This window comes from Poecilia reticulata, linkage group LG8 (assembly GCF_000633615.1).
Source record: "Poecilia reticulata strain Guanapo linkage group LG8, Guppy_female_1.0+MT, whole genome shotgun sequence".
NCBI classification, from domain to species: Eukaryota; Metazoa; Chordata; class Actinopteri; order Cyprinodontiformes; family Poeciliidae; genus Poecilia; species Poecilia reticulata.
Window position 1 is genome coordinate 4,091,196 of NC_024338.1, and position 26,784 is coordinate 4,117,979.

Here is a 26,784-nt window from a genome sequence, read left to right on the forward strand (position 1 = left end):
ACGTTGCATTCTCTTTAGTTTTCTCTGGTTTGTAAAGGAGACTTGAATTTAACGCGCCATTTCAACCAAAGGTGTTGAATGCGCTTCCTAACCAGACGCTCCAAAGCATTATTTAACAATATGAGGTGTTGTTTCATTTATTTTTAACATTATATTTTCATACATTTATGCTAGGGCTGCCCAAGTCTAGTTTTCCAGAGCTACCATCTGCAACTTAAGATGTGTTCCTTCTCTAACACACCTGGATCATTGACTCATTATAAGCCTCTACAAACTGAGTTGTTGCTAATGAGGGAAGTCGACCTTTAGTCTGGGGTGTTTTAGCAGGGATTCATCTAAAAGTTGCAGTCTGGAGGACTGGACCTGGGAACTCCTGATTTGTACCTTCAATGTGGCCCGTTGAGGGCCAATATGCTGAAGTGGCCCTCGGTGAAATTGAGTTTGACACCCCTGATGTGAAATATGACAATTTTACAGTTATATTAAGGAGAAGCTTTCAACTGATCATTTTAATTCAAACAAGTGGTTTCACTAAATTACTACTTTTCTATTCATTATTTATTTGTTTTTGATTATAGAGCCACTTAAAGCCTTGTAAGAATGTGATGACAACTGATATTAAGTGTATTGACCTTTTTGATGTCTGACCAGGGAGAGAGATTACCATAAGAGTGACGGATTGTTGAACTCATAGATGTTACATGGCACTTTTTCAAAACAATTGTTTACTTTCCGTAGATGGAATGAACACTATCATAGAAAAATGTGACTAAGTAAATAACATGGTGTTGAACTCTCCATACTGTGTACACAGAAAGCTTGGGCTCACAGTTTCTGATTGGTCAAAGCAGAATGATGCTGAGGTTTGCAGATGTCTTTACTCTCCGTTTAGTTTCCTTTAAGAAAGTCTCTGTTGTCTGCAGGTCAGTCAGTGACTGCCATGGAGATGCTGAGCAGGGCAGCTCTGTCCTACTGCCAGTTGGGGAAGAATGAGGGTGCAGCCTGCCGCTCTCTGCTGACTCTCTGCAAATGGCTGCTGGCTGATTGGAAGGACATGACACCCCAGCTTAAACAGGCAGGCATCACTACTATGGTTTGAGCTTTTACAGATGTTACTAGCTTGTTTTTTGCATTGTTATATAAATACCAAACATTAAAACTGTTGTATTTACATTCACAATGTTCTATCGTGCTATATTAAAGGGGCAGTATTATGTAAAAGCAACTTTTTTTGAGATTTACATCACATTATAATGTTATTCCCTCATTAAAATCATATTTGGAGTGTTGCTTTGATCCTTTCATTCATGTTTGAGAAATTCTTTAATCTCCATGGCAACCATCCAGGTTCCAAAAACACCTGGGTGGACCTAACCCTGCCTTCAAGGCTCAACTCCACCTCAGAGCTGCAGTTTCCAAGTCTGCAAGTTTCCTCCTCTCTGAGCAGCCCTCCTCTGTAATACCTCCACTCAGCTCCTTCAGACTAGCCAGCAGTAATTAGCAAACACCTGTTGAAATTGTTTATAATGAGCTGCAGAACTCATGATAAAAGCAGCAACTTCTTAGTGCAACGCTGGTAAAACGTTGTTAAAGGGTTAATAAAGAGTGATGTTGTGATGTGCAGTTTCAGAAAGAAACATGGTAGAGTTCTTAAAGAGACAGAGGCTCAATTTCAAGGTGTTCAATTAGGAAGTCATATTTGACCTATAGCATTTTTTTAACAATTGAAGGGAACGTAGTTGCTTGATTGTGCTATAAAATGTCACTATGTGCCAGGAGAAGGTATAAAACTGCCCCTTTAAATATGATGTGTTTATGACGAGCGATTTGTTTTAGGTTGTAAAGAAGTCAGGCGCTGTGAACTCGTCTGCTTTGGGCAACATGTCACCTCTGAGCCAAAATATAGCCGAGCTGCTGGAGCTTCCTCTGGAAGATCAGAGCATTCCCCACATCACACCAGTAACATCAGGTAAAGCTGGATGACTAATAACACATTGAGTGTCAACCTCCCATTCTAATATTGTTGGGGGGTTTTCTGTTTATGTGTAAAAAATGTCCAGAAAGCTGATGATGTCTGGCTTCACCTGGTTTTAATGATCTCTGTTCCATTTCTTGAATCTCTCCAGTGAACGTGGGAGTGGGAGAACCAGACTTTGTTCTGGGCCAGCTCTACCAGCTGTCCACCAGCCTGGCTCCAGAAATGGCCAAGTCCTGGGCGGCTCTGGCCAGCTGGGCCTACCGCTGGGGCAGGAAGGTGGTGGATAACGCCAGGTTAGTGAACCCTCCTGCTTATTGACCGCTGTTTCACGGTCAGGTTTAGGATAAAGCTGTGAATTGAATTTAGGTCCCGGTTAAGGTTAGGCATGTAATGGCTAGGTTTAGGGTAAAGGTCAATGTCAGGCTGTATGAATGAAATATAAATGAATGGAAGACGATACAAAGTCCTCAGAACAATAGAAGTATAAAGATGTGGGGTGTGTGTGGGGGTGTGTGTGAGTTCGTCAGATCTTTCAACAGTTTACCTGTTTTTATTATCCTGAAAAGAATGGGAGGAATATACTATAAATATTTCTGGAGTAAAAACCACAATATTGACACTTTTTTGTAAATAATATAATTGCTTTAGTCTATTCTATTTTGCAGCACATTTCAGCAACAAGGCAATTCAAAGTGCTTTACATCATAAAAACATCAGAGTCATCATAATAAAAAAAAAACAACATTTTTTCAAATGTCATCAAGTAAAGTAAATCTGTTTTCTCTCCAGCCAAGGGGAGGGTCTGCCTCTCCTTCCAGGAGAGAAGAAGGACATAGAGGAGCTGCTGCCTCTAAACACCAGCGAAGAAGATAAAGAAACCATCTTCAGCATTCTGGGACAGGCCATGTGTCGACCGACGGGCATACAGGTAGAGCGGGGTTTAGAAGAGACGATGCAAACTGATACATTGGGATCAACGGGTCATTCAGCTGCATTTTAAGTAGAGCTGGACTGATAAAGTTTGGGAGATTGATGACCGACCGATGCTAACATGTGAACATCTTCCTCAGCAAGGGTCTAAAAATTACCCACTGTCCTCTATCGCTCCGCAACTGATGATCCTTTTTGTAATTGATTGTTTTGATGATTAATTGGATTAAAAAAAAATTGCTCTTGATTCTGTACATTTTTCAAGCCGTTTTCCAAACAATATTAGAAACGGATTAAAAATGCAAATAAATATTTCAATTGATTTTTAAATGGGAAAATAAACATATTTCCTAAAACTTCCTTCTAACATCAACTTGTGAAGATCTCGTCTCTTTTTGCTGGACTGAACTTTAGTCCAGTGTTCGGCTGATCTGATGATTATTTTTTGATTAATAATTAGACAGCAAAAAGTGATCAATAGATATTTTTTTATCAGAATTTGAACCACTTGAGGAGTTCTGGGTAAAAGAGACAAATCTTAAATGCTAAATGTATATATTTTTGTTCAGTTTTGGCTGCAGAGAGCTGTTTTGTAGCAAAGGACCATTTTTTATTTTGGATGCTCCAGTTAGCGATTAATTGATTACTAAATTACTAGATAATAATTGATTAATCGTGGTTAATCGGCTGAACGGTCTCAGGCCTAACGTTGTTCTGTGCGGCAGGACGAGGACATGGCCCTGCAGCAGGAGGACGATGAGGACGACATGGTGGATGTGATCTGGCGCCAGCTGACCGGCTCCTGCCCCTGGCTCGGAGATGCCGGCCAGAATGTGACTGACGGCCTGATCCGGGTCTGGAGGCGGGTAGTGGACCGGATCTTTGGACTGTATCGCGTCTCCTGCCACGCTTATTTCACCTTCCTGAAGCTGAATGCAGGACAGGTGAGGAGGGCAGGCCCTGACCCACAGCGCCATGCAGGTTCCGGTTCTGTTCGGGTTTCCCTTACTGCGTGCTGGTTTTTGGTTTTTGCAGGTGCTCGTTGATGAAGACGACCCGAAACTCCTGCTGTCCTGCCACGGCGGCAAACAGAGCAACGATGATGTCATCGTCATGGCAACGCTGCGTCTCCTTCGGCTTTTGGTGAAGCACGCCGGTGAATTGAGGGAGGGGCTGGAGCTGGGCTTGGCCTCCACCCCCACCTCGCCCTGGAGGCGTACGTTCCAAACACGTTCACTTCCGTTTTCTGTTGGCAGAGAAGCCGACGTCACCAGAACAACGTTCTGGAGCTTTTTTCTGACCGTTCCTGACTCGTCTCTCCCTCAGGCATCATCCCACAACTGTTCTCACGTCTCAACCATCCAGAGGCTTACATCCGACAGAGCATATGCAGCCTGCTGTGTCGGGTGGCCCAGGACTCACCCCACCTGATCCTCTACCCGGCCATTGTAGGGTCACTGTCTTTGGGAGGAGAGGCTCAGAGTGCAGGTACGCTTCACTGACTGCAGCTCACAGGGACACTTCTACTGACTTCATATGCTCTGAAGCAAATCTTATCCCTGTGGTTGGAACTTGGCTGCTGCAGCAGTAATAAGATGCAGAGCTGCATGATGATAGGAAGCCAAGCATCAGAAGCTGCATTTCCATTGGAAATCAAGTAATATATAAGAAATGATAATAAAATAGAATTAAGTAATTGAGCCAAAATTGTAAAAAATGTAGCATTTTCAGGGCTTAAAGAGCTCTGGCCGGGGGCCGGATTTCCGGCTTTTGACCAAACGGTCCGACTCAACCAAACTAGTCTCCGAGCTTAAAGAGTCCATCTACAAAGATGTCTGCCAATCAGAGTTCTAGCTCCCGTGTTCTTGACCAATGACTGTAAAACGGTTTGTAGAAAAGAAGCGCATGCATTCGGTTTGGCGGTTAAATCAAATGTGATATGAAAGAAGATGGAGTTTGTCTGACCCTGTAAAGAAACACGTTTACTTGAGAAAGGAATTAAAAACAAGTGGCGCTGGGCATGGCTAGAGGAAAGGGGACCAGACCGGAAGTTGGCGGAAATGTTTACAAAAGGGGGTGCACTGGGATTCCTTTGGGGGGCGTTTGGTCGAAGGTAAACTTTACACCTTACAATCACAACAATACCAGTTTAGACTTTGAGCAACTATAGCATTAACACCAGAGCCTGTAAGTGGTCCGGTATGAAACGGGTGTTATAGAACAATGGTACCACTGCACTTTTAAATTTCAATAATCAAAATACCGAAATTGTTTCTGTTGTTTTAAAAGGTTTATGTCAGTCTGCCTTTTCCCCATCGATACGTTTCCGGACCGCCCTGCACCTTAGAGGGTTAAAAAAAAAAAAAAAACGACGCACACATTGCGCAAAACTCTGAAACAGGAGAAGCGGGACATAAAACGGAGCAACGAACTAGATGTGAATTATGGCATTAAAACAGAGAATCCGACGCTGAACAGTGAAAAATCAACACATGACGATTAGGCGTCGCAACAGGTGATGAGTGAAGATTACTGATGGTGATGGTCAATAAAGGATAAAATAAATCTAACAACAGGAAATAAACTAAAGTGGACATAGCAATAAACCAAGAGAGGATAATATTAATCAAAGGAAACTAATGGAAATCAATGAAGAACAAAATGCAAGAATAAACTAAGAAACTAAAGTAAATACAGAGGAATAAACTTGTATGGCAAGACCTTTCGATCAATACTTAATACAGAGGACTGTATGGCAAGAATAAACAGACAMTATTTCCAGATAAAAGGTAAAATAATATTGTTGAAGTGCCATGGGTTTGTTGATACCATATCTAATACTGAGAATAAATATATCTTACAGAACATAACAGTAAAGAACGTATCACTTATTTTTATGTTTTTAATTAGATTCGATATATTTATTTCTTCAATATTATTTGTCATGTCAGTGTTAATGTCATGAGGCTCATGACTCCATGACACTTTCAATTTGACTCATTAGGATTTGATTAAGAAACAGATTTGTTCTTTGTAATTTCTGTCCAGTGAAAATATTAATCTATAAATCAATAGACAGATCTATATAAAGATATAATCCATGTTTCTGTCTCATATTTGTATGGCATTAAAAGGATCTGGAACTTCTGTTTTTCCACTGAAAGCTCTGGTTTGCACAATAAATGCCATGAGGGTGAAATTTTTATGGATGATGCAATTTCTCTTCCCATGGTTTTTTTGTTCTCTAGGAAATTATCTTGATGATAAATACAGAAACGAGCATAAAAATCAAAACATCTACAATAGTGATAGTAATATTAATAATAAAATAATAGTCAGTGCAAAGTAGCCTACAAATTCTTTGTTGGGGGGCGGTGAGGGACCTGGATAAAGGCTGGGGGGGCACTGGCCTGAAAAAGATGGAGAAACACTGATTTAGTTGGTAATGTTGCATGTTCTAAATTACTTGCAAAAACATTGACTGAAAGGACTCTTATTTAATGTTGAGGGGTTTTTGCCTGTAAGACAAACCTTTAGGGCACAGACATTTTATATTTTGTTTTAGTTGAAATGTACTGAAGTCTTATTTAAGTTTGAGTGTTTAGCTTGTTAATTGTATTGTTGGAAGCAATTGTTTGCACTATTCAAAGACACTTTTCATTAAACTGTGGCAATAGCAATGGCATAGTTAATTTCTATCATCAGTATAAGTTTCAGGCTCAGGATTCTTTTTTACTTTAAGCCCTGCATTTTAGATTAAAAACGCCTCTTTGTCTGCAAATGTGTTCTAACTTGATCTTCTCAAGTGGCAGTTTTAGCAGTTTTTACCTGATCCACATTCTGTTTGCTATCCAGTCAGTAATCTATTAATACAAAAAAAAAAAAAAACAATCCCCAGTCCTACACTGTGTTGACATCAGTCCAACAGACAGAGTTGAACTTTTCTCATGTTGATGTCAGAAGGATTTTTAGCTGCAGATGCGTCCTTTGCTTCAAACAATCCAACTTTCACTAAAGGAATGCTGTCATTGCATTATAGGTAATGAAATGTTTTTCTTATTTAAAAAATGTAATTTAATTATTTATTTGGTTATTTTAATGCATCTCTAATATTATATAAGATATCTTAGGTGATTGAATGAAAAATCTGCAGAAAGTGTCAATTATTTTTTTTTTTTTTTCGCATTCATCTTCAGAATAATCATTTACTAAACTAATCATTCTCTGCAGCATTAGGTAAAACTTGTGTGGCTCTTCTCACTGCTGTATGAACAGGGAGCAAGATGCCGCCATCTCTGCCAGCCTTCCTGGGCAGCATGCAGGGAGAGGACCTGGGCGGGGAGGAGGAGGATGAGGAAGAGGAGCTGCAGAGTGCTGATGAAGGAGGAGCAGTGGAGGAGATGGCCACCTGTTCTAGCCAAGACCAAGCCATGATGCAAGACTGTTACAGCAAGATAGTAGAGAAGCTGTCTCTGGCTAACCCGACCATGGTGCTTCAGGTAGGAAAACCCAAGCTCATACTGAAAACCTTCTCATTTGTCCTGAATGAAATGAACACACATTTGATTCAGATGTGTAGGGAAGGGAAGCGTCTAAAGTTCCAGGACTAGAGCTGGGCACCCAGAATGCTGAATTGTTGTTCCCTGGACTTTTAACTACAGATCTCAGGCATCTTTTTTATATTTCTTGCTGCATCCTTAAAGATTAGTAGAAACAAGATCTATAGCTGTTGGGACTTTTACAAGATCCACTGCTGATGGAGAGGAAAAGTCCCACAACATAAAAGCAACAGGGATCTTCGCTAGTCAAGCTTTAATCAGCTGTGTTTCCATTGCAAACGGGAGCAAAACTTTGTCGAATTCCACTTGGGTTGAAAAACAATTTTTCAATTGCTGTGTTCCCATTAAACAAGAAACTCAATTAAAATCACAGGTGAATAAGTTTGTACATTAAAAAGCATGTCATCATCCTCTTACCACTTCCTGTCACCATCTCCATGTTTTGTACCACGGTAATTGATCACATGACCTCAGAAAAATACAGAGTCTGCATCTTTCCTGACCATTAAGAAGAATCTGGTGCTATGGCTCTGCGTCGGCCATGTTTGTTTCACACTTGGCTGTGATTGTGTGTGAGCGCAGGTCCAGCAGCTGGTGGGGGAGCTGCGCAGAGTGACCTTACTGTGGGATGAACTGTGGCTGGGCGTGCTGCAGCAGCAACACATGCACGTCCTGAGGAGAATCCAGCAGCTGGAGGACGAGGTCAAGAGGGTGCAGAACAACAACACACTTCGCAGGTAAACATCTCTGTAAAAAATGCCAGGAAGAAAAACATTGAAGTAGTTTTTGTTAAAAGGAATGAAACCATGGTTACCCTGTAAATTTACAAGTAACGGCAAGCCTTGCTTAAAGGGTTCCTGCTGTGTTAGGAGGTACTCTATGATGTCACAGGATGATGATGATGGTGATTACTAATAGTTTAAGTAACCCTTATATTTTTGTCTAAAATTAAATACTTAAAATGCCTTAAATTCATTTAAAAAATAATAAGTTGGTCTTTAATATGTTTTTCATTGCCTTTAATTTTGTCTTGACAGACTTTTTTAGTATATTCTATGTATTTTTGTTTTTTTCGTGGGAGTTTTCTATCAGGTAAAAGTTTGAGTTGTGCGCTGACATTGAGTTTTGTGACGTGAGGCTGCTGAGGCTACTGCTGACTAGCTGCTAACTGGCTTGCTAGCTAGCCAGGTTTTTTGCGCCTACCAGGTGTAAGTGCAGTTTTCTGGCCATTTGGCCTGATAAAGCCCGTATATCTGCTGTTCACAAACATTCTCCATCTAATCTGACTGAGCTTCTGTTGTTTTGCAAGGATGATTGGGGAAAAATTTCAGTCACTGGACGGTAAAAGCTGGTAGAGACAAACCCTAAAAAATTTACATTTCTAATTACAGCTAAAGGTGGTTCAACAAAGTATTGATTACACCGCACTTTTCAGTTTTTTATTTGTAAAATATGTTCTGAATCATGTATAATTTTTTTTCTATTTTACAGTTGTATACTGCTTTGTTTTTGTCTTTCATATTAAATCCCAATGTTTGAGGCATAAAGTGACAAAATATGGAAAAGTTTGAGGGTATGAATACTTTTGCAAGCCACTGTAGAAAGGTCTTAAATTCCCTTCATAGCGGTCTTCTAAAAGTCTTCAGTTAGAGTTGTAAAAGCCTGCAGAAATCCCGCGTTTTTCCCCTCCCTGTCTTCAGCCGTTGCACCATGCCAGAAGGGTTTCTGCTGTCTGGTCTTATGTTTTGCTGCTCTGCAGGGATGAAAAGATCGCCATCATGCGAGAGAAGCACTCTGCTCTGATGCGACCCGTGGTGTTCGCTCTGGATCACGTGTGCAGCATCACCACCACTCCAGCAGAAACACCACATGAAACCTGGTTCCAGACCACCTACGGCGACGCCATCAAGTCTGCCCTGGAGCGCCTGAAAAACCCAGCCAACCCCGCCAACCCGGCCAGCAGCTGGCTTCCCTTCAAACAGGTCAGCACCTTTTTTTTTTTTTTTTTTTTTTCTCATTACACAAACTTCCACTGATTTATTTTTGGGATTTTAATTCAGTCAGTTATATGGCACCAGTTCACAGCAATTGCTGTCTCAAGGCACTATGCAAAAAATTTTCATTCACACCAGATATACAGTTACACACATCCCAGATTTAATGTGAAAGCCCAAAGCACAGCAACTGTCCAGAAAGGAATATAATACATGCTTCTGACATTATAGATGGAGATTATCTGTGAACATTTGTTTTCAAACTCAAGCAAAACTTCTCAGTATGTCTGAGGTCTTGCACCTTGGGACATTCAAGCACATTATTCAGACCATCCAGGATGCTGAGATGTTTTTTGTGATTGTTGCAGAACCTAAAATTGCTGATTTTGTAGCACTTTAAAATAAATTAAGTTTTATTTTTGCCATAACATGATCTTAAAGAGAAGTTGAAAAAGACAGGATTTTAACCTATTTAACATTTAAAATGCAAATAATATTCTCAAGTACCTTCATCAAATGGCACCATCAATACAAATTAAATTCTGTTCTGAAGAGACCTCAATGTGCAAAAGAAAAATTAACACCAAATCCAGGAGAATATCTCAACGTGGTTTTGCAACAACAATAAAAAAAAAGGTAAAGTAACCTTTTGACATCCCACGCGATTTCATCTTGCATGTTCAGCTTTCAAGAGTTGAGAAACCGAAAGTTAAATTAGAATCCAGCTCAGAGGTCTGGTCAAATCACTGCCACTGATTTTTATTCCAATCATAAAAACTGGAATGACACACAGAATAGCTATTGAAATTTCTTAATGATCAATAGAAATATTAAAATGATACTGATTTCTAAAAATGGTGACGTGTTCAGTACTTCTTTGGCCTGCCTCACCTTAACTCGGCTGCCGTTGTGTCTGAGCAGATAATGATGAGCCTGCAGCAGCGCGCTCAGAAGCGAGCAAGCTACCTGCTCCATCTAGATGAGATCAGCCCCCGCCTGGTCTCCATGACAACCACCGAGATGGCCCTGCCAGGTGAGGCGTCTGCCTCGGACGCCGTCACCATACAGAGCGTGGGCAACACCATCACCATCCTGCCCACAAAGACCAAGCCGAAGAAACTCTTCTTCCTGGGCTCAGATGGCCGCAACTACCCATATCTCTTCAAAGGTAGGAGGTCAGAGGTCATTTGGGGTCAAAGTATCACGTGTAAATGCACTTCTGAAACAAAGGGATGCTGGTAGCAGTTTGGTTTTGTCAGCACTGATTTGCAATTAACCGCAATTTTTCTAGTTGCCAATAAACTCCAGAAACATGTTTCTAGTTAAATATGACTATTTTTGAATAATGGGCTAAATCAGCAGTGGTTTTCATTGGCTTCAGGCCTGGAGGATTTGCACCTGGATGAGCGAATCATGCAGTTCCTGTCCATCGTCAACACCATGTTCACCAAGATCAACCAGCAGGAGCAGCCTCGTTTTCACGCTCGCCACTACTCCGTCACGCCTCTGGGAACCCGGTCCGGACTGATCCAGTGGGTGGACGGTGCCACTCCGCTTTTTGGACTTTACAAGCGCTGGCAGCAGAGGGAGGCCGTGCTGCAGGCTCAGAAGGTTTGTTACCACAGTCTAAAACTACGCATGTGTCAAAAATCAGGAAAAGTAAAAGGCTCATCTTTAGGTCTCCTGTCCTGAACTAGTCATTCTTTTGATATGAATTAAATTAAATTCTGTACTAAAATCAGTGGGGCTGTGATCTAAATGAACGTTGTGTCCTCCGAGGCCCAGGACTCGTTCCCACAGCCGCAGCCTGTCCCCCCGGTGCCCCGCCCCAGTGAGCTGTACTACAGCCGCATCGGGCCGGCTCTGAAGGCCGTGGGCCAGAGTCTGGATGTGAGCCGTCGAGACTGGCCCCTCAGCGTGATGAAGGATGTGCTGAAGGAGCTGATGGAAGCTACGCCCTCCAACCTGCTGGCTAAGGAGCTGTGGTGTTCCTGCACCACACCCAGCGAGTGGTGGAGAGTCACTCAGGTAAACTGCTGGCATTTTCCTGCTTTCTCCTGGAGTTTGTTTTTTAATTTTTCAAAATTGATGTGCAATATTTTATTCTCATCTGTTTTTGCACTTTAAAAAATGTTTTTTCATAAGGCAAGTCTGAGACAGTGATGTCCGAATCATTTCTTTTGTAGCTACTACTTTATCAGAATAATCAATAGATTACTCGATTACTAAAATAATCTGTTTTTCCAGTCTGTTTTGTAAAGCTTTGAGGGTTGTGGCCATGTTGTATTTCTCCTTAAGAGCAAGAAGAAGTGAGAACAGCAGTGAACATCTGGGTTTCTTACCTCTCTGCCCTGAGCACCAATCAGGTCCAATCAATCAGAAAAGCTTTTCATTCCAGTCACCAGATCAATCCTCTCTGTATCTTGTTGCAGCATTCAGCTTCTATGCAGCTGGAACACTGAGTTCCTTTAAACGAAGGCTAAAAGCTGCTTAGAGTTAAAAATGAAACGCTGACCAATATGTTTGTGTATTGATCTTGATGATGGCACTTGGCAAAATGTAATGTTTGCTACTGGTTTTTACAGTTGTTGACTATATGATGTGATAATGTTTTTATGTTGTCATGGTGTAAAGCACTTTGTACTGTTTTTTCCTCAAATACACTACACAATTAACCTCGCTGGAAGGAAAACAGTTTTAAATGCTTGGTTCAGACAGCAGCCATTAATCAGCAGTGAGTTGATGGTTATTCTGTTGTCATCTTCAGTCGTACGCCAGGTCCACTGCTGTCATGTCCATGGTGGGATACATCATCGGCCTCGGAGATCGCCACCTGGACAACGTGCTGATCGACATGACCACTGGAGAGGTGGTGCACATCGACTACAACGTGTGCTTTGAAAAAGGTCAGTTTGATCTGATTAGAGACGCACAGATCCAATATTTATATCCGTATCACTCCCATTATTGAAAATCGGGTATCATGGCAATGCACCCAATCCATAAGGGCAGATCTGTTCAGTGTAATTTTATGCTTTATGCTCATCATTTATTTTACATTATGTTTAGAATTCATAATTACATTTTCTGAATCATTTGAAAGAATATTTGTTGCAATTTATTTTACACATTAGACCAAAAAAGTCAGTCTATTGTTTTTGTCAGTTTTTTTATTTGTTATTTTTAATAGGTTTTTTTTAGATAAGAACAGATGGACATTAACATAGATAAACTGAATAAACCAGCAGTCCCATACTTGTATCACGGTGCTTATATTACAAGCTAATTAGCAGCACTTGTCCCTAGTATAAACAGTATATCTAAAAACTATTAGAAAGTGAAATGATCATTTTAAATTGACTGTTCTACTCCTAAATGCACTTACTGAACAAATGAAAGTTGTTGCTTTTACATGTTTGATCGTGATTCTATAAGCTGTCGGTGTGTTTTAAGTGAGCTGTACTGGTGCAGAGTTATCAGATACATTTGTAATTCATTACATTTGGTCTGTTTTTGTTTTGTTTTTTACGTAATGGCCAACACTATACCTCAGAAATCTATATAAGAGGTGAAAAAAGTGGATTGGTGCATCCCTAGATCTAACTTCAGGGATTGATTCAGTTAATCTGAGCATCATTTTACTGGCAGTGGGGCCAGTAGGGGCCAGTTGATTGAATCGTTTGTTTAATCTGTTACCAGGGAAGAGCCTTCGGGTCCCAGAGAAGGTTCCCTTCAGAATGACCCACAACATTGAGAGTGCTCTGGGAGCGACGGGGGTGGAGGGCATCTTCAGGCTGTCCTGTGAACAGGTTAAAGCACAGTTACTTCTCCATCTCCCTTCAGCCAATCCCGACGAAGCGCTGAAGTCCCGTGTAATTTCAGGTGGTGCAGATAATGCGTCGGGGCAGAGAGACCCTACTCACCTTGTTGGAAGCCTTTGTCTATGATCCTCTGGTGGACTGGACCGCCGGAGGGGAGGTGGGCTTTGCCGGGGCGGTGTACGGTGGTGGCGGCCAGCAGGCCGACAGCAAGAAGAGCAAGAGGGAGATGGAGAGAGACATCACTCGCTCTCTGTTCTCCTCCAGGGTGGCTGAGATCAAGGTGAGCAAACTGGCAACCAATCTCTGGAAATAAGATTTTAATCTACAAACACGAGAGATTATAAGATACGAGAGACTACTGTGTTTAAGGTTCAGTGTATTCTTGTCTCCAGGTGAACTGGTTCAAGAATCGAGACGAAATGCTGGCTGTTCTGCCTCAAGTGGAGGAAGCTGTGGACGAGTACTTGGTCCTGCAGGACCTGCTGTGCCGAGGGGAAAAACTACAGGCCAAACTGCAAGAGGAGATGGACTTCCTGGAGGGGGCAGAGAACCACCCAGACCATGTGATCCTCACCCTGGAGCAAAGGTCTGAGACACAACAAGATCACTAGGTCCTCATGTGAACAGACTGCAGCTGCTGGGATTCACCACAGCTACCCAAGAATAGATGAAATCCATGAAAACTTCAGATTCTCTTTAAAAGTGCTTCCGACTGCATGTTTTAATAGTTCAAACAGCAAATATAGCTTAATATGCATTGGAAACCATCTCAGCACTGGCTGACTTTAACCCCTGGCGCTATTACAGAAGCGCCATAACGGTCTTATGTCCATTTTCAAATCCAATTCAGAAACACTTTATTGATCCTCCAGAGAAATTAAATCTTGTAACTCATTTAATTAAAGAGTTATTGTAGATGGTGATGGATGTGGATGGGAAAGATCTCTTGTAGCAGTCTGTATTCCAATAAAATCAATCACTCATAAACACTTCTGTTTATGAGAGATTGATTTCAAAGACTTTGTTAAATTGTGAATGCAGACAGTGAGGGCAGGAGAAAAAGGAGAATCAGAGTGGAATTCATGCCAGAACACATCATGTTTGTTCATTGTGAGATTTAAACTCCAGCACCACAAATTATTTGTTCACATAGACGTATGCGTTTCCATCAGGTTGGAAGCACAAATATAACTCCATGGTTATCAACAGCACCATAAAGAGGGACCAGACTGGAAGTGGGGGTTAAAACATCCACACCCCCCATGAGTGTTTGTGATGTAACTACAGTCACTCTGCAGTGGGGATTTGGTTTGTTTTTCTTTAGGTCACACCAGTGTATGTAAATGTTGCTGCAGGTTTTTTGTGCATGTTGTGTGTAAAGAGTTGAAGCTGCAACAAAGCTGTGTGTTGTGTGCAGGTACTCTGAACACACCCAGCTGCAGTCCCAGCAGAGGACGGTGCAGGAGGCTATCCAGGCCAAGCTGGCTGACCTGGAGCAGTGGATCTCTCAGTACCATGCAGCGTTCTCCAGCCTGGAGGCCACGCAGCTGGCCAGCCTGCTGCAGGACATCAGCACTCCCATCGACCTGGGTAAGCCGCAGGCAGAAACCAAAGGAGGAGATTTCATTTTAATATTGTTTGGATTTATTACTCAGGATTTATATTTATCATTAAACAAACAGAAGATATAATGTTGCTTAAGTCTATATTTAATAGGCAAACAATAGGGCTGGGAGATGTGGCCCAAGTTTTTGTACCAAATTTGAATTTTGACTTTAATTTTTAAAAAAATTTTATATTTTTTCTTATAAAATATTACAAATGACTGAAAAAAGTCTTTTAAAAAACTGTCATTTATTTCAGTCATTCCTTCTGTGAGTTGACTTGAATTCAAAGTCAAAATAAATAGAAACTGTAAAACAGGTGGTGATAGCTTTTGGGTCTGCTGACATCACTCTCAACTACGCAGACACGAGCACAGCATTGGTGGGAAAAAAAGTCCAGATTTTCCACAAATGAAATGTTCAGAAACTGAAAATTTGAGTAATCAATTAAATAGATTTATGGCCCAGCTCGTCCTTTTAACATGGAACTGAGAAAAAGTGAGGGCCAGGAAAATGTCCTCACTTTCCACAGTGACCTCAGTCTATGGATGAAAATGGTGAAAGTGTTCAATATATAGATACACACACACACACACACTCACATCCTTTTGTTTCTATCCAACTGAGGACTTTAACAATAACTTAATTTACACTATACCTCTAATAGTACTGGGTGATATGGCTTAGAAATTTTTTTAACATCATTTTAGTCCGTTTCTTTTAACTAACATTTTTTCCCTAAAAAATACAAATGACAGAAATCATGTCACCGTCACAAATTTGATCAAATCATTTTATAGCCTTGCCCTAGGTCAGCAGCTACCAAGTATCTCCTGTAGTCTCTGTTATAGAATGTGACCAGAATGTGGCTCTTACTTTGGCTATGCAGTTAATCTGTGATGTCCAACACCTCCAGGTCCTCCCAGCTACGTTCCAGCCACTGCCTTTCTGCAGAACGCGGGCCAGGCCCCCCTGATCAGCCAGTGTGAGAGCCTGGAGGCCGAGCTCAGCTCCCTGCTGCAGCAGCGTCGGGCTGCTTTGCGTAGTTGCCTAGAACAGCTGCACAGCTACGCCACGGTCGCTCTGCTGTACCCACGAGCCACCCTGCTGTTCCACAGAGTCCACCAGTGGAAGGCCTGGCTAGAGGAGCTGCTGAGGGACATGACAGTGGAGCACTGTCAGCACATCTACAGGCAGTGAGTCTCACTGGATGCTGCTCCTCTTGTTATCAAAACTAAAGTTAGAAACACTTTTTTTCTGTCTTAGAAATAATTAGAGGCTGTAAATAATTAAAGGCTAATGATTAGAACCGTGGATAAAAGTGTTGATTCATAATCTTTGTTGCTTTATTCAGGCACTGCAGGATGTTTTTTGTATTTTTGTAATTCAGCCGAGTTGCAGTGATTGATCAAAATTAAAGAAAACATTGGAGATTGGTCAGATTTTCAGAAATATCATGGTGATTGATGGGAATATGAAGTCCACCCAAACTCTATAAGACTTTCTGAGATCCTCCTCTGTCCTTCATCAGGTATGAAGTCCTGTTTGCCCCTCAGCCGCCCCCCGCCTCCTGCCAGTTTCTGTCCAACGTGGAGCTGACGCTGCAGCACCAAGTGGCTGAGACCAACGAGCGGATGATGCACCAAGCGGAGCGGCTGAAGGCCGAGGGAACCACGGTGGCAGCATGCGAGGAACAGCTGCAGGAGATCGAGAACTGCATCGGCGTGTTCCTGCGGGAGAACGGAGAGCCAGGATCCCTGAGCTTGGCCGCAGTCATCACCTCCGCCCTCTGTGCACTCTGCAGGTGGGAGTCCTAAAATCCTCTGAAATGTCCCACTGCCAGCTTTCAACAGTGCAGCAGAGGGAATAATGGGCACAACTAGGCATGGGCCAGTTAGCGGTTTCATGGTAAACGGCGATATGCAGAAGTCACACATAAAAAACCACTAAAATTCTCCATGGTACTGTTCCTGCAGTGTAAGTGCTTTTCAGAGATAAAGTGCAGGTCATGTGTAGCTGCAGTATCACCACCCCTCCTCCAGACAACACATCACTATTTGATAACATCGAGGTAAAATTTATGAACAAGCTGCCTTTAGTATCTGGCATTAGTGAAACAGATTCCACTGTTACTGTGGAATATTGTGCTGGTCTCAACTTGTCTGCATGCATTTTATTTTTTGTAGTGGTTGGATTGTGTTTTTAACTACTTTAAAGTAGTTCTAAGTACTTTTAAGACAAAAGTACAAAGTAGTATTTTGCATACATACATTCATACTTGTGATTTTTGTTGTTTCTTTGTGCATACGATTTATATGTATGATCTGCTGACTCAGAATCTAAAACATAATAAAAACTCCTAATATGAAACATTACATCAATTATTCATCATCTTACACACTTATCCCCAGGCTGCTGGTGCCCATCTCCAGTGGTCAACAGACCAGAGGCGGGGTCACCCTGGACAGGTCAACAGTGCACCAGTCATTATGAGTTTATTAATGTTGTGCTAAAAGTTAAATAATTAAGTATGAACCCGCCTGGAGGAGGAGAATGAAATCTCAGCATTACTCCTGTGATCTAAAAACAGCTTCCAAAGACCATTACTGATGCCTGACTGTAGAGATTATGGTGTTAGGTTAATTTGAAATTCCAGTTAAATTCACGTCTGTTCTAAAAATTCCTTTGGATCAACAGTGACTGGCAGCAACAGGTCAAAGGATGAAGATCAGCCCACAATTCAAATAGCCAATCCATTCACATCAAAGTATGCTAAACAATATGCAAAATAAGACCTTTTAGAGCAGAAGTCATAATACTGTCAAACCGTAATAGTTTTACCTGAGGTAGACCATGCAGTCATGATTTCCACATCCAGCACTAACAGAAGCTTTGTGTGGTTGGTTTCAGGCGTAACCTGGTGATGGAGGGAGCAGCAGCCAGCGCCGGAGAGCAGCTGGTGGACCTGACCTCCCGGGACGGTGCGTGGTTCCTGGAGGAGCTGTGCAGCATGCTGGGTAATGTGTGTGGTCTGGCTACGCTGCTGCAGCGCTGCCCTCTGCTGCCCCACGACCTGGAGCTCACCGCGCCGTCGCTCACCACCCAGGCCGTTTATCTGGCCAACGCTGTTTACACCTGCCTCCAGGTAGGAATCCCTCACTCTGACATGAAACCTGCTGCGGTGGAGAGACTCTGAGGTTCATGAGACTCACTGTGAACTGCAGGAACTGAACACCAACTTCAGACAGATTATCTTCCCTGAGGCGTTGCGCTGCATGATGAAAGGAGAGCCCACACTGGAGGCCATGCTGACCGAGCTGGAGCAGCTGGTGGAGCAGAGCTCAGACGGCCTCAGCCTGCAGGGATTGGCTGAGAGTCTGCAGGCCACCACAGGCCTGGACCACGACAGTCACAGCCACTTCCTGCACATCACCAGGTGACTGCAGCTGTCCTCAGCTTTATCTGTCCTGCTGTGTGAATCACTGATTTCTCCTCAGCTTTTAAAGGAAGAGAAATGCAAAATCACTGAATCTCACCAGTTATTTTTGTTTAGGTTCTAGTGCAAATATCTCAGTACACTTGAAATAAGACAAAACTGACTTATAAGTTACTTTTCAGCTGAGATACATGAGCTTGTTTTAAGTTAATTCCTTAATGGGGCTGTTTTCTGAAAAAATGACTCTTTTTGAGCTCCATATCATGTTATAATATTATTCCTTCATCAAAAACATACCTGGAGTGGTGATTTGATTCTTTCATGCATCTTTGAGAAATACTTTAATCTCCATGGCAACCATTCAGCTCTGCAAAACACCTGGGTGGACCTAGCTTCGCCTTCGAGGTGCAGTTCCTTCCACTTCTCTGCCTCACAGACTCCCACTCTCACTCAGCTCCTTCAGACTAGCCAGCACCAATTAGCAAACACCTTGTTATAAGTAAAATAATCTGCCAATGGAATTGGTACTTTTTCTTCAATATTAAGGGATTATTAACTCTAAACAACGTCATGTGTTTTGCTGAAAAGTTACTCGTAAGTTAGTTTAGTCTTGTTTCAAGTGTACTAAGATACTTGCACTAGAAACTAGACCAAAATTCTTGGTAAGTTTTAGTGTTTTTTGCAGTGAAGTGAAACGTGTGTGAAACTTGTGTTTGTTTTCAGAATGCTGCGTGCCCAGTACTCTGAGCTGATCCAGCCTCACAGCATGGACGGACAGGGCCAAGAGACGCCCAAGATGTCAGCAGGTCAAATGTTGCTGGTTGCCTTCGACGGCATGTTCACCCAGCTGGAGGCCGCTTTTGGACAACTCACGGAGAAGGTAGCCAACGGCTTTTCCTCTCAGGCCGGTCACATGAACATGGTTTATGAATGAAATCCACCACTCTGGGTCTAGGCTTGGTTAAAATGCATCCTAAATGCAATCCTAAATTTAATCCTTTGAGTCATAAGTTTCAAATCTCTGCCTGGATATTTTTGTTTATTTATTTATGGAAAGTGCTTTGAATGTCCTGTGAGTAAATATATATTTACCCATTTATCCATAACAACTGAACTTTCAATATCTAGCAGTTATTTTCGCAATTTACTGTCTATTAAGAGTGCCCCTCATATTCAGACTAGAAGGGTTGGTACTTTCAGATGGAGGTCTGGACTTTGACTGGGCCAATTTATTGTTTTTTCTTAGAGTGCCTTTAATTAGTTCTGTTCAGTCCTCTTTATTTAAACTCTGGTTCATTTGCCTACACAGTCTGGTTGGTTTGGGGAGTTGTGGATGTATAACTCCCCAACTCTGGTCTTCCTAAAAATCTATTTGTTGACCCGGTTGAAGTGAAATCTGTTGCAGTTCAGACTTTCTATTTTGGCTCAATGTCAGTGTGGAATCTGTGGTTTTGTGCTTTCTTGTTATGCTTAAGCTAGACTATAACTTTCTGCTTATTTATTAAGTCGAATCAGTCAGTACTAAAAACTGTGGCAATAAAGATGAAGTATTGCAGTGCTTGCCCCCTGTACTAATACTTTAACATCTAGGTACTTTTTCTTTCAGATTTTCAGTCAATTAAATAAAGCTGGTGTTTTTTTGTTTTTGTTTTCTCCTCCTCATCCCCAGCTGAGCTCCTTGGAGGTGCCTCCATCCTGGAGGAAGGTGGATGTTCTGAGGGAGGCCCGGGCAACGCAGCTCAACTTTTTTGACAGCCTGAGTCAACGGCAGCTCATGGAGGAAGTGTTTTTCCTCAAGAGGCTGCAGACCATCAGGGACTTCTTCCTCCTCTGCTCCACCTTCGCTCAGACTCTGTCCGGTGAGCGCTCCTCCCTGCAACGTCGACAACAAACGTCCAGCATGTTAGGACAACGTGTCCAAACAACTTTACATTCATTACCCCAGCAGTCTGCAGTGAACTACAGGAGATCTCTGGTATAATAAAGGAGGTCTGATGGCCTTGATTGTTTGAATCTATTGTTTTTATTTTTTATTTTTTTTAGGTACCTGCCCTCCAGCTGAAGACCTGATCCCTACAAACGGACCCGTTGGTTTGGGGAAGCCTCTGTACCGCCGGCCCAGTGGCACTGGGTCGGGTGTAGCACTGCTCACTGAGGAGCAGATGACCCGCCCCATCAAGGCCTTCACGGCCGAGTTTGTTCGCCAGATGCTGATGGGTCTGCCCAGCCAGGCCATTGGTCTGGCCCTCTGCAGCACCCTGTCTGCCCTGGGCCTGGATGTGGTGGCCCAGGTGGAGGCCAAGGACTTTGGTGCAGAGATCAAGGTAGGATATTTAGTTATCTGTGACGTAGCAGCGGTTTGAGCTACACCTGTTCATTGCTGTCGAGTCTTTTTTGGCCATTTATTACTAAAATAGTTGTGAGTTACTGAAATGAATTGAAATGATTTGATATTTATTACACACTGATATGTGGCTACATAGGAGCTGAATAATTGGGCAGCACTATGTGTGTGTGGTGCTTGTGCAGGTTTCTCTGGATGAGCTGTGTAAGAAGGCCGTGGAGCAGAGCCTGGCGTCGGGCCGGGTCTCCCAGCTGCTGCTCAACAGGTCCACGGTTCTGGCTTCCTCCTACGACACGGCCTGGAAGAAGGTGGACCTGCTCAGGAGGCTGGACATTAACCTGGACGCTGCAAAGGCTAGCCTGCAACGGAGCCAGCTGCATATCGCAATGTTTCAGGTACAAACTGACTCTGATTCTGCTGCTCTGCTCTGGTTCTCAACATGTCGCCTCATTTGGCTTTGCTGACACTGGAAACACCAAAAGTCTTATTACTGGAAGGATCACTGATGCTGCTCTCATCTGAGTCGTCTTCTTCCTGTTATTTATTTTTTTTATCAAGGTATAATTGTTGACCCAGTTTTGAGAGCAGACCCTCAAAATATCATGTAATATATGGGACAGAAAAGAAAAAAGAAAACTCAAACTAAAAAGGTCCTCAGTAGTTATCCAAAAAGCAAATGTCAACACCTCATTCAGGGTCAGAATGTGTCGTTAGCTGTTCTACATTGGAAATTAAAGGCCCCTGTGATCCATTCAGTGTATATTTCATTTTTTAAATTAAAAAAGCCATAAACTCTCAAAGCCATCTGCTTGAAGTAGGGCAGCTGTCCTCTTCTGTCTACTAGATCTTTGCATATCCACCGTTTGTCTGGGTGGTGTTTCTCTCTGTTGTCATGTTTGTTGAAATCCAGCTGTTTCTCAGCCACATCAACAAATCCACTGATTCAGAGCTTCTTTTATCCAGCACTCAGCAGCTTGAAATAAGCCTGGCTGCTCATTTTTGCCATCCTGTCTCAACACTGAGGTCTGGAACTAGATGATTAACCTTGTTAGTGCTGGCCTCCCCTAATGTTTTTCTGTGTGTGTGTGTGTGTGTGTGGCCTCCTCTAGTGGCAGCATGAGGACGTTCTTGGTCCCAACAATCAGCCACTGGGTGTCAGTATTGCTCCCCGACCTGTGATCCTCAGCAACATGAAGAAGAAGCTGTACAAGCTGAGTCAGGATGAAGGAGCCATTGTTGCCATTCAGGTCAGTGTCTGGAGAGATCAGAGGTACATCAAGTGTCTCACAGACAACGATGCGCATGTAGCGCCTTGATTAGAAACCGGTAATAACTACAGTACCAGATACAGATACAGTGAAGGTATGAATAGTTTGCTAAGGTCCAAAGTTGTTTTTTTGGCTAAATAAGACCAATGAAAGAATGTTTCATGCAGAAAAGCCAATCTAAAAATGGAATGTCTATGCTCAGACTAACTACTTGATCTGGGCTCCAGTGGCAAATTCTGCACAGAGTTCCAACAGACCAGCACTGTGGTTGGTTATTGTTAGAAATTTATTTCAGTGTTGAAATGTAAATTTTTTCAACAAGTTTATCAAACTACAATGAAAACATCCCTAACCCTTTGTGGTCCACACAATGCCACAACTTATACAATGTTACAATCGAAACATGCTACAGTTACAATGACACATCTTGAGGTGAATTAAACTGATAGAAACTATGTAAAATATAAAACTATAATACAAAGAAAACTAATTCCTTATACATCAATGAAAAGTACAAACTTTGAGTACCTTTAAAAATCTCCTACTAGAGCTTGGAAAAAAATTTCTAGAGATAGAGCTGTTCATTCACATATGACATAGTCATGAATCAAACGCTAAATCTGGGTTTAGTGATAATGAACTATAATACGTGGCTAACTAGCTGAACAAAAACCTTGCTAACAAAATAAAAATAACGTCATACCTCCTCTTATCCAGCCCAACAAATATATCGCCTTTATCTTCCTCCAAACCTGTCAGCTGCTACCACGCCACTCTGTGTGTGACAGTGTGGCCCAGTGAATATGACCTAATAATTCTAATGCGCTGGGCACTGACTCATGTTTTCAGGACAAACTGGCCTCTCTAGAGGGCAGCATTGAACAGCGATTGAAGTGGGCTGGTGGAGCGAACCCTGCCTTGGCTCCCGTCCTGCAGGACTTTGAGATGACGATCAGAGACAGACGAGCCACGGTGGCTAGAGACAACCAGCGCACCAGCCAGGTAACTACCTTGTTCGTCTCTGTCAAGTCTAATGTTGTCCCTCACTAACATTCAGATGTCAGATGGGAACTCTCGTAAAGTTCAGAGTAAACAAACATGGCTGACTGGGAGGAATTAGTGCCGATAGTTTGTTAGAGAGAAACGATACAAAGACTTCTCCAACATCCAGCAGGCTTTCTGGTGCACCATGGGACTTGTTTTGTTTGGTGTGCTTTCTTATTGGCTACATGTCACATCCAACAGGTTGTGTTCTCGTTTGTCCTTGGCGAGGAATAGCCCCAACTTTAGACCCAAATATTCCTGTCCTCTAAGTGGACCAGATGAGCTAACAGAGTCCAGACACAGAGGACTGAGCATGGAGACTTTCTCCAAGATAAACAGGGATGCCCCGGTTCTGCTATAGAGTCTGATTTGTCTGGAGTCACTGCTAGCCAACTGTTCCCTTGACAACCAGTGTGACTCAGCTGTGACCTCAGCTTCTGCGACAGTACCTTAGTAGACAACATGTCAATCAGAATGTTAACTTCATGACTTCTGTCTTTAAGGTGACCTTCTTGTGCTCCACCATCCTGAACTTTGAAGGGCTGCGGACCCGATCCCCAGAGGCGCTCAATATGGACGCTGCACTGTTCGAGCTGCTCAAGCGCTGCCAGCAAACCTGCTCTTACGCTTCCCAGTTCAGCAGCACCGTTTCCCCACTGGAGCTGCAGCTCCTACACAGACTGGTGGGTTTTCCCTCTTCACTGGATTAAGGCTCATTTAAGCTAAAATGTCTTTTAATTTACCTGTTTTATTCAGGGGAGGAGGGTTTTCAACTCCTACTGCAATGTCGAAATCAAAACCCAATTTCTCAGTCTGTTATTAAGATCTCTGCACGTTTCCACAGGGTCCCGTGATAGACCTGCCCATCGGAAGTCCTGATTGGCTAAACTGTGCCCAAAGGCAGCTGGAGGAGGAGCTAAGCATGGAGCGCAGGAGTCAGGAGGAGCGAGAGCAACAGCTAGAGGCGTGTGGAGAGACGCTGCAGCTGCTGGTTGATTCCATTAAGACCATTCTGTCCAATCACAACCGGCAGCTGGCTGATGTCAAGCACCTGCTGAGAGCCATGGCCAAGGTACAGCCAACTATTCATATTTACTAATAAGTGACTTAAATAAAAATGAAATAGAAAAATATAAAAATGAGGATAATATATTTATTGGACCTAAAAATTATTCCAGGTTCAGAGCCAAGGTAGCTCGCTGCTAGCGTATCCTTGATAGCTAAGCTAGCTTTTTTGTGACTACGATGTGTATATACAGTATAGTTCTTAAAGTCCACCCATAAAAGTTTTAAAAATTCTGTTTTCACCTCAGTTTTGTGGTGAAAACACAAAACTCTGTCTCTGTCTCATAAATGCTCTGTCTCATAAATTCCCAATAAAATAAACATTGAAACATTTGACGGGGTTTTAGCGAGGCTCTGACACCACCTGTCTGCTGTGTGATGCAGGATGAGGAAGCAGCTCTAGCAGACGGTGAAGAGGTGGCGTATGAAGGCAGCGTGCGACACTACCTGCTGGAGTACAAAGCCTGGCAGGACAACATCCAGCTGGTTCTGTTCACTGTGGTCCAGGCCAGCGGGCAGCACCGCAGCCAGGAGCAGCTGGACCTGCTGGAGGAGATCCCTGCCACCCTGAAGGAGCTGCACACACAGAGCCAGAGGTACACACACACACACCAGCATTTTGCTTCCAGTGGACAGATCTCTGACTGAGCTGTGTGTGTCATGGCAGTGTCTACAACGGCCTGGTGGGCTTCGCCTCCCCACTGGTGACGGACAGAGAGGCTGAATGCTCCAGTCCCGTTTCTTCAGTTCAGACCAGCTTTGCAGCAGGTGAGCAAGATTTTCTGGAAACTTTAACTAGCAACCCTAACTAAAGGTTGCTGGTTAAAGTTGTTTAACTAAACATCTTTAACCAGTTGTTTAGTTAAACAACTAAAGGGTTGTTTAACCCTTAAGTTAAACAACCCTTTAGTTGTTTAACCAGCATCTAAAGGGTTGCTGGTTAAACTTATTGAAACTTGGTGAAGTTTAACTTGAGCACAATAACTTAAAATGTATGTACAAAACGCATAAACATTTTTTTAGAAAACATTATTCGAAATAGATTTATAAAAAGACAAAACAAATACAAGTTTAAAGGAACTGAAATTAATTCTTCTTGTACAACATGATTAATAATCATGTTTTCCATACCTCCTTATATTCATAAGTTTAGCGGCCATTATAATTTTTATAAGTGTGTTCTTTTGGGGTTTCTTTGGTTCCACTATTTTCTGATAAACTTCTAAGATTTTAAATCTCCAAAGCACATGTATCCTTAAAAAGTCTTAAATTTGCGTGTCTAAAATTAAGGCCTTAACATGTCTTCAATTCATTTTTAAAAAGTAAGTTGGCCTTAAATACATTAGTCAGGTCTGACATTTTGTCCTGGTAGAACCATTAGATGTATATTCTGTTTCTATGTTTCTTTTTCTTGCAACGCCTTTAAGGCTGAATAACCTAGCTAGCTTTTTTGTGTCTATAAAAGGTAAACAGGTAAATGCCAATTTATTGTGAGTTGACTGCATAAAGTTTGAACATTTCAGTAGAGCCATAGGTCTTAAAGCCCATTCATAGCAGTCTTAAAAAGGTATTACATTTCACTCTGTTTAATTCAAAATTAAGTACTGTTATTAATGAATTACTAATAAATAAATGTCCCCATAAAATCAAATAAATATTTTAAAAAGGTACTACCTTTCTTGGGTTTTCTTTTTTTTTAATCTATAAATCTTGGGGGGGGGAAACCGTCTATGCTGGAGTCACAAATTATGTCGGGTATAACTTGGAGGGCAGACTTATAGGCCTGTCACGATAACAAATTTTGCTGGACAATTAATTGTCTAAAAGATTATTGCGATAAACGATAATATTGTTTCAAGACCTTTTGACACAGATTTAATGGAAATGACATAATAATGCATGCAATTTCCTGCCAAAGATAGATGCACTTTATTTTCAAAAGAACACATAACACTGGAACTGAAAAACTAAATAAACAAAACAACCAAAAACAAAAATAAGATGGATTCTCAGTCTCCATTAACAAAAAACGTACTTGAATAAAAACTAAACAACATAAAGCCAAAGTGGAAATAAATACTCCAACCAAAAGAGTGCAGATTATGAAGTCTGTATACTATATTGCCCTTCAGTAATCACTAGATTTAAATGGAGAAAACGGGCACATCCGACTACCTATTGCAGTAGTTCACACTACACCATTTTTTGCCCCTATTTTCCCCTTATGACAATCTAAGAACGTTGGCCGATCTAAGATTGTCGCTGGTGATTTCGTAACCGATCATCCTGCAGTGTTTGGTGTGTTACGGTAGATCGTCGTGGCCGCTCTGATCTAAATCAGGGTTTTTCCCCGACTGGGAGCTTAAAGCTGAATGTGACAGGTAGCCAATCAGAAAGCGCGGATTCTCCTCTGCGCTTTCTGATAGAAAATTATGGAGGGGAATCCCAATAGCTGACACGGCGCAACCCGAAGTCCAGCGCACATCGGAGATGATATGTGGAAACGACATTAATGTTTATTCAACATTTTGTGCAAAGAGTATAGAAATGACAAGGGGAGGAACTGGAGCCAAATTGTTACCGCAGTTGATGAACCCGGTAACTTTTCAGCTGCTCTTCGTTAACGTGACATAAATAGGTTACAATGATTTTCATTAAGTCAGGACTTTACGCTGACTGTAGCCACATGCATCACAGGTAGATTCTAGTAAAGCATTGATTAATGCCTGGTTTTAAAAGTA

General features: G+C 42.2%; 1 protein-coding gene across 2 annotated transcripts in view; it reads left to right on the forward strand.

The window, feature by feature from the left end:
* The window catches only part of smg1 (SMG1 nonsense mediated mRNA decay associated PI3K related kinase), a 52,522-nt gene that overhangs the window by 23,258 nt on the left and 2,480 nt on the right, over positions 1-26,784 (forward strand). For both annotated transcript variants that reach the window (XM_008415216.2, XM_008415217.2), the window contains 32 exons: positions 924-1,075; positions 1,837-1,969; positions 2,127-2,271; positions 2,768-2,906; positions 3,634-3,852; positions 3,944-4,124; positions 4,235-4,396; positions 7,184-7,407; positions 8,050-8,204; positions 9,227-9,449; positions 10,383-10,629; positions 10,843-11,072; positions 11,241-11,489; positions 12,229-12,367; positions 13,161-13,270; positions 13,344-13,562; positions 13,675-13,868; positions 14,700-14,872; positions 15,803-16,082; positions 16,418-16,690; positions 17,797-18,031; positions 18,111-18,322; positions 19,046-19,202; positions 19,992-20,181; positions 20,366-20,646; positions 20,852-21,061; positions 21,776-21,913; positions 22,784-22,936; positions 23,482-23,661; positions 23,823-24,050; positions 24,428-24,639; positions 24,711-24,811. In XM_008415216.2, coding sequence (XP_008413438.1) covers positions 924-1,075; positions 1,837-1,969; positions 2,127-2,271; positions 2,768-2,906; positions 3,634-3,852; positions 3,944-4,124; positions 4,235-4,396; positions 7,184-7,407; positions 8,050-8,204; positions 9,227-9,449; positions 10,383-10,629; positions 10,843-11,072; positions 11,241-11,489; positions 12,229-12,367; positions 13,161-13,270; positions 13,344-13,562; positions 13,675-13,868; positions 14,700-14,872; positions 15,803-16,082; positions 16,418-16,690; positions 17,797-18,031; positions 18,111-18,322; positions 19,046-19,202; positions 19,992-20,181; positions 20,366-20,646; positions 20,852-21,061; positions 21,776-21,913; positions 22,784-22,936; positions 23,482-23,661; positions 23,823-24,050; positions 24,428-24,639; positions 24,711-24,811 — 6,144 coding nt within the window. The remainder of the gene's footprint in view (positions 1-923; positions 1,076-1,836; positions 1,970-2,126; positions 2,272-2,767; positions 2,907-3,633; positions 3,853-3,943; positions 4,125-4,234; positions 4,397-7,183; positions 7,408-8,049; positions 8,205-9,226; positions 9,450-10,382; positions 10,630-10,842; positions 11,073-11,240; positions 11,490-12,228; positions 12,368-13,160; positions 13,271-13,343; positions 13,563-13,674; positions 13,869-14,699; positions 14,873-15,802; positions 16,083-16,417; positions 16,691-17,796; positions 18,032-18,110; positions 18,323-19,045; positions 19,203-19,991; positions 20,182-20,365; positions 20,647-20,851; positions 21,062-21,775; positions 21,914-22,783; positions 22,937-23,481; positions 23,662-23,822; positions 24,051-24,427; positions 24,640-24,710; positions 24,812-26,784) is intronic.